Genomic DNA, 7,500 nt, shown 5'->3' with positions numbered 1-7,500 from the left:
TAACTCACCTGTGACAGCAGTTCCTCCCCATGCAAGTCCCTGTTCTTCAGATTCCCCATCCAAAATGCGCTGGAGCACTTGTTCATGGCCAACATAGCTTTCACGCGATACACAAGCATTTCCAGAGACTTTTTCATAGGAGGGACGTAACGAGTTAAACTTGTGTCCTGACTCACCTGAGCAAAGAAATAAATATAACTCTGAATAGTAGTCAACAGATACCTGCATACCTATATAATTGGTATATAATCTGAATAAAGGTAAATGAAGTTATATGAAACCACTCATTATCTGGCATTCAGTTTCTTAAATATCAATAATATCTCTTCAGGATATCTTTTACTTACCTTGGAATGAGTGCACACATGCTGAAGAAGTCTTGTTGAGGTTTGGAGGTTCTTGAGTAGTGAAACAACTTCTTGATTGTGTATACGGAGGCAGGAGTCCAGGAGAGGCATGGCATTTCTAAGGAAAATCTCCAGGAATGTACGAGAATACTGCAAGAAACACAACAACAAAATAACAATATTAATGAATAGGTATTAATAATAACAAAAAGGATAATAATCATAATAATGGTAATAATGAAGATAATACGGAAATTGATGAGGAGTATGAATAGTAAAGACAAAAAAAAATATATATATATATTGATAATATCAACTACTACTATCACAACTACAAGTGTCACTGCTGATTCTATTAAAATCACTATTGCTACTAAGATCTATTAGAATAGCTTACCTTTAAACATGGTCCCAGCAAATTCCTTGTATCATACTTCTTTAGTGTTCCAACAAGGGTACAGAACACCCTTATGGCAGTGCTCCACACATTCAAGCACTCTTCACGATTTGCTGCTGATGCAGAGCCTTGAGCTGCAAGAGCCTTCTTTGTCCCACTTACAAGGTACAATAGTAAGCTTCGGTAGTACATGCCTAAGGTTCCCCTTGAAAAGAGAAAATCATATGTACTGATTTACTTGTCCTCTTCAATTTGGCTTGTATTCCATATTAGCTAACTGTTTTCTCTATAGTAGATGTAAATGCAAAGATCTTTCATGTACAAGTATAGAACACAAAAATGGAAATTATACATAAAAGAGAAAAACACTTAATAAACTTAATAAATAAACTTAATAATTTAAAAAATACTCTGTCCTTAGTTGCTATTAAAATCAGATTATGTACAAAAACACTACTATAAAATTTTACTTGTTCAAAGTCGGGTATGTCTCAGAACGCGGGTCTTTTCCAGTTGCTGCCATGAACTCTTCCAGAGCCTCACTGCAGATTGTGTCCACTAGAGCCAGTGGGTTACTGCTCTCCTTTAGATATATCTGCCGCAAGTAAATGTAACAAAATATGACTGCTAACAATGAAAGTGAGGACCTCTTTTTAAGTACAGAAAGGCAGGTTAACAGCATGAACACCTCCTTGGACATATATACTCACATCCACTATTGTAAATCATTTACAAAAAAATATAGTACATCATTTAACAAAAGCTGCCATATTTACCTGTAGTAGAGAGAAAACATGGTGATTATAAACAGTGCCCCTCTCTCTCTCACCACCGGTGGAGTACCATTCCCTCTTCAGCAACTGCTCTAGCACCTCAACTAATAGAAAAGGGTGAGTGTATTAGGTAAAAATAAAACATTATGCTGTATATCTACAATTATTTGAATTTGACCACATAAACTCTACAACACTGAAACATATCTATCATTAGACCACATACCTAGTTTTTCCTTGAGGTCACCATCATGTGGCAAAACTGTGAGAGCCACTAGTGCCTGGACAAGCACGACTGCAGTGCTTATACTGACAATGGATGCGTGGAAGTTTGAGATATAACGGAAAACCACAGACACCAACTCCTCCTTTTCCATTCCACTCACTGCTTCTCCCTCCAGTTTTTTTCCAATGGTTTTCAGAACAACTTGAAATTAACAAGAAAAAATATTGAGTTCAAGCTATGCTACCAAGTTTAAGTGATACAAAAAATTACTATGATACAATGAAATCATACAGCTTAATCATATTGTAGCTCAATCCTCACCTAATCTAAAATATTTCTTACTAACCTTATTTTATCTCTAACTTTGCATCAGATAGTGTCCTTTAACACCCATACTTTAATCCCGTTTTATATCATACTGTCAGTTTTGATACCTCTTTCTTCATTAACAAAACAATGATTGGCTTTACATGTTTCCACACTTAGATAAATTAGACAAGTACCCTTGTGGGATTATTAACCCATCCCCGACGGGGGAATTCTAGCCTTGAATGTCCAAATGCCGGGGCGTTCGAATTATTAGGCCTAACTCAATTGAATGGCTGGCACAATACTGTGCCGCCCGGCCACTGGGCTTTTGAATGCGCGGTACACATGCTGTACCACCCGTCCAGAGAGGGTTAATAGCACCCTTGCCTGGCTGGTTGCCCTTCCCAATGGGTACGGGTACAGGGACGGTGGTGATGACAATGGTGGTAGTGGTGGTGGTGGTGGTGATGGTAGTGGTGGTGGTGGTGGCGGTGGTGGTGGTGGTGGTGGTGGTGGTGGTAGTGGTGGTGGTGGTGGTGGTGAGGATGATGATGATAATTATAAGTCTATGAATACACAACCATAGAACTCTTAGCCAAAGTTATGCAAAGGTGAAGTACTTGTTGTGTACTAAATACAACAGGAGAAGAAAAAGTAAATGAAGAAGAAGAAGAAGAAGAAGAAGATGAAGAAGAAGATGAAGAAGAAGAAAAAGAAGAAGAATGAGAAGGAGAAGAAGAAGAATGAGAAGGAGATGAAGCAGAAGAAGAAGAAGAAGAAGAAGAAGCAGAAGAAGAAGAGGAAGAAGAAGAGCAAGAGGAAGAAGAAGAAGAAGAAGCAGAAGAAGAAGAAGAGCAAGAGGAGGAAGAAGAAGAAGAAGAAAGAGAATAAGAAGCAGTAAAAGAAGAAGAAGAAGAAGATGAAGGAAGAGAAGAAGAAGAAATAAAAACAACTCAAAAAGACTTCATTACCAGTCAGTATTGAGCCATTCTCTTCTTGCTGCAACCCAGGCCAGGACAAGAACACAGACAGCGTTGTGAAGAGGAGAGAGTAGACCTTTATCAGAGGTTTTGTTCTCTCGCTGAACATTCCAGGAGCATCCATTATGCCATCATTATCTGCTATTAAACTCTGTGTCGGGGGGGTGGGGGTGGGGGGAAGTGGAATATGCATTAGATTAATGTCAATGTGGTATACACTGATGTGTCATATTAATCCACAGTGTAAATCTAAATAATCCTAGGAAGACTAAGTTTCAGGGCAAACTGTTTTTTTTTTCTAGTTTCATCAAATTGTAATTGTAATTGATGCTAAAGAGCTTTCATATACTTGCAACCTAGTAAGAGGAGTTGCATCTTGTGTCAGTATAAAAGCATATTACAATATTTCTATCTAGCTTGTCTATGCTCTTCACTTTTATAAATACCATGAGAATCAATATACAAGACTACACTTTAATTAAACAGAACCAATTTCCTTGACAGTGTCTGCCTATGTCCACTTTTTTCTAATGTTGGCCATGATTTGCAATAAACATCTTGCTTATTGCAAGGATATTCTTTGTAATCCTTATATGAATCTCTATTACCTGGAAAAATTCACTAATTGCTTCCAAGTGAACACAGACAGGCTTGAGGAATCGATGTGCTCTCTGTGCAATCTCAGCTGGTGTGAAGAGGTCCAGGTGAGAGTGGCCAATATCTGAAAATAAATCACATAATCTTTATGTCCACATCTTAATTAATAACAAAGAATGATATATCAAAAGAGTTACCCATTCAAATCAATCTATTTTTTGTCCATCAAATATGATTACACAAAACAACAAAAGTAAAAAAAAACACTTTACTTTTATCTCCTGCATTTCCCAAAGTGGAAATTCTCTTGCTACCAGCTTCAAACACATGTGAGAGTTTCATGTTAAGATCCTTTAGTAGAAACTCTGCTTCAGGTAATGTCAGTTGACCTTGACCCTTCAGAAAAAAAAAAAAAAAAACACTGATTAGACATTGCAAAGTTAATATATATAATCATCATGAATTCTCAGGGTAAGATAATGAATTTATTTTAATCCTTAAAGGAAATGCATTAAAGAATCACACATATCTACACTATTTCATTCCACACAAAAAAAAAGTTGCATTTTTGGAATCTACAGGTCAAAATCCCAATATGAGAACAATTCAACCATTATCTCTGTCCTTCTGCACATGTCTCCCTATAAGCATGATGAAATTTAGGGTGCACACCCTTGAGGGGTTATTCATCTAAACAGACTTGTGAAACACTTTTCTTTCTTACATACCTCAATCTCAGTATCAAGTGCTAATTTTCTAAAGAGTAGACCAAATACGTCAAGGTGCAGCTCCCTCAGAAAAGGTCGACAACTACTCATGTCTGCCACTGAGGAGGCCTGAAAGAATAATAACCAAAATCAACTTGAGATGCAAATAAGACTTTAAGAAAGTCCACTAAAATGCAGTATAAGCAAAGGAAATAACTTTTCATGTTTCAACCTTACCTCTTTGTCATCAGATTCCTTGTCACCTAAGTCTCCTAGCTGAGTGGACTGGGATGTGGGCTGTGTCGTTGGCTGGGAATTGGCCTGTGATCCCAACTGTGTTTCTCCATCATTTTCTTTTGCTTTAGCCTTTTTTCTAGAATTATACGATATGAACAATAATTCAATGAAAAAATCTAAATCTAGAATCTCAATATACAAACAGTTCAAAGTAATGAGCAAATGAACTCTTTTGAATGTGCATAACAATCATACCCCTTCTTTGCTGGAGCCTTTTTAGCCTTCTTTCCCTTTTTAACAGCTGGAACAGCCACTACAGGTAAAGGTGCCGATTTGTCCAAATCAAAAACAGCCAACGGAGGGCTGTATGAAGGGCAGGCAGGCAGACACTGAGCCAATCTATTCTCAAGTTTGATTGCTTGCTGCAACCGTTGATATACCTGGAGAGTTTTTGATGTAGTAGTTCATTTACTTGACAGGTATTGAGGACTGCATGAACATCAAATCATAAAAACAAATATTCCAATTACAGAAAAGGCATTTTGAGATACTATTTTTAAAACATTTTAACATATCTGTATTAGTGGTTAATAATTTAGCTAATCCATTAATTTACCTTTGACTTTATTTCTGGATCCTTTTGTGTGACAAAGGCATTAATAAGTTCACGGAACCAATTAATAGTGTAAAAGAGACATGATAATGAAGCATGTTGTTCTGCTTGACAGAGAGAGGTGAATTTGTCAAATGTTGTTTCTGCTGGAAGATACACAGGACAGCCAAGAAGAGCATCAATATTTCCAAGGTCTCCGTCATGCAGTCGGCTCTCAAGCATGCGAAGAAGGCGGAATTGTGGGGCCAAGGAAACTAATTTGCTCCTGGAGAAAAAGTACACAGGTTAATTATAAATTATGCTAAATATAAACATTAAAAGCTCTTGAACAAAAATTAAATCATATAAAAATAAAATTAATCCAGGAAGATCTACATGTACCTCTAGTACTTCAAATGGTAGAAGATTTATGATTAGTATAACTGAAGCAGAGTATCCCAGATTGGGTAAATTTTGATGAATGATATACTTTAGAAATAAATCAATTTGAAGCATCTACACCTCCCAAATTCCAACACATGTTCTGGTGCAAGATCTGGCAAAATAAAGACATTCACAGTAGTCTTTTTAAACCATCTGACATTTATGACATGGGCTGACTTGAAAAAAAAAAAGGCATAATAAAGACACTCATATACAGCACTGCCACTTACTCATTGCCTCCTGCCTCATGTCGAGTGGCTTCAGCTTTGATGATCATCGGAGCCAAATTCATGACGATGCCCCGTTCCTCTGAAACGTCATCTAAATTCCAGATGCTTTCTATGGGAAGTAAATCAGATGTCTCAGGGGTATCTGCTGCATCAAGAACAAAGGTCTCCTGAAAATCGTCTGTCATCTTCTCACAGACCCATTCCTGGATAAAAAAGAATTTGGCATAAATTAAGGTAAATAAGCTTAAATGTTTAATATGTAGACACTGTATACTACAATTTAAAAGACATTACTGATCTAATAGATTGTACATCAATTTCATTAGCTTTATTAATGTCATTGTCATTGAAAAGAATAATTGTACATTTCAAATCTAATACATGTCCCTATAAAATGCAATTTTTAATGCTAATATGAAATCTTTGGGTCTAGGTTCTAGCCACTAGGAACCATAGCAACTTTACTAGAAATGCTTTATTTAAAAATATCTTTAGGACAGATAAATTCATTTATCTTTCTGTAATAAAATACATACCAGACACACGCACACGCACACGCACACGCACACGCACACGCACACGCACACACACACACACTGAAAAAAAGAGATTCACAACCACATGAGGTGACCAGTACCTCAAACTTAGAGTTCATTCCTTCCTTCAGGATGATCGAGGCCATCTCATCCATGAATAAAGCAGAAGCAGTTGGCGATTTGGCAGTGGATGACAGGACAAGATGCAACAGATTTTCTGCTTCTTTGAGTGTGGATGATGACTCAAGATCCCTGCTGCCTGTTGTCTCAAGGCTACCTTGACTGTCTTCTGTCTCAACCATATTCTTGACAGCTTGTACAGCATTTAGCACACCTATCAGTTTGTACCTAACATCAATGAGATACAAAAAAAGAGTATATGAGACACATTACATATAGAGACTCCTATACAGTCTTTGATAGTAGTGTCATGATAATATAGAGGAATGCATTCACTCACTCTTATCTATAGAAGTGACATAATAATGAAGAGACATTCTTACTTGATGTCTGAGTGTGACAGCTGTTTTCGGACCATGATAGCCAGTTCATCTTGAAGTGCCGCATGAGAAGAGTCTGAGAAGGCCAAGCGACTCACAACGTCCAGAAGTTTTTTTACTTCTATCATACTCAGCTCATCAACCATATCTAAAGAACCCTGAGAGACAAAATGTCAATATAAGGATAAACCAATTAAAAAAAACACTCTTAAATATATAGAATGTATCCTTTGATAAAGGGTGGAAATAAATCAACTTACTTATAGGATACTCTCAATCACACTGTTTTATAGAGGAAAAGGTATCCATAAAAAATAATCAAAGTAGCTACATTAGTTAACTATACCTTCAGAAAGATGGTGAACTTTGACATCTCAGTTGTGTGGTTGTGTGCAAGTGAACACAAAAGAGAAAGAGCAGCTATCCTGACCACTGTATTATCTCCTAAATGTTTCAACAAGGTCAAGACAATCTCTTGCTTCTGACATCCATCTAGATGAATAAAACAATATCTGGAAGAAAGTAATTTCTATATAACAAAAACAAAAATGAATTTCTAATACATATAATGATTCACAGAAAGATTCCTTAGTAGACATATTAAATTCCTTTGTCAGCAAATAAT

General features: G+C 36.7%; 1 protein-coding gene across 4 annotated transcripts in view; it reads right to left on the bottom strand.

Annotated features, from left to right (window-relative positions):
- The window catches only part of Fancd2 (Fanconi anemia complementation group D2), a 53,525-nt gene that overhangs the window by 547 nt on the left and 45,478 nt on the right, over positions 1 to 7,500 (bottom strand). For all 4 annotated transcript variants that reach the window (XM_043005059.2, XM_086543958.1, XM_043005060.2 and 1 more), the window contains exons 11-27: positions 7,222 to 7,387; positions 6,879 to 7,033; positions 6,477 to 6,723; positions 5,840 to 6,042; positions 5,190 to 5,451; positions 4,829 to 5,013; positions 4,574 to 4,709; positions 4,358 to 4,465; positions 3,902 to 4,025; positions 3,641 to 3,753; positions 3,024 to 3,183; positions 1,744 to 1,944; positions 1,521 to 1,621; positions 1,215 to 1,339; positions 745 to 949; positions 348 to 497; positions 9 to 176 (exon numbers count right to left, since the gene is read on the bottom strand). In XM_043005059.2, the coding sequence (XP_042860993.1) occupies positions 9 to 176; positions 348 to 497; positions 745 to 949; positions 1,215 to 1,339; positions 1,521 to 1,621; positions 1,744 to 1,944; positions 3,024 to 3,183; positions 3,641 to 3,753; positions 3,902 to 4,025; positions 4,358 to 4,465; positions 4,574 to 4,709; positions 4,829 to 5,013; positions 5,190 to 5,451; positions 5,840 to 6,042; positions 6,477 to 6,723; positions 6,879 to 7,033; positions 7,222 to 7,387 (2,809 nt within the window). The remainder of the gene's footprint in view (positions 1 to 8; positions 177 to 347; positions 498 to 744; positions 950 to 1,214; positions 1,340 to 1,520; positions 1,622 to 1,743; positions 1,945 to 3,023; positions 3,184 to 3,640; positions 3,754 to 3,901; positions 4,026 to 4,357; positions 4,466 to 4,573; positions 4,710 to 4,828; positions 5,014 to 5,189; positions 5,452 to 5,839; positions 6,043 to 6,476; positions 6,724 to 6,878; positions 7,034 to 7,221; positions 7,388 to 7,500) is intronic.

Source organism: Penaeus japonicus, unplaced genomic scaffold (assembly GCF_977035675.1).
Source record: "Penaeus japonicus unplaced genomic scaffold, GWHDUDI00000001_assembly GWHDUDI00000014, whole genome shotgun sequence".
Taxonomy (NCBI): domain Eukaryota; kingdom Metazoa; phylum Arthropoda; class Malacostraca; order Decapoda; family Penaeidae; genus Penaeus; species Penaeus japonicus.
This window is presented reverse-complemented; position numbering and strand designations above follow the sequence as displayed.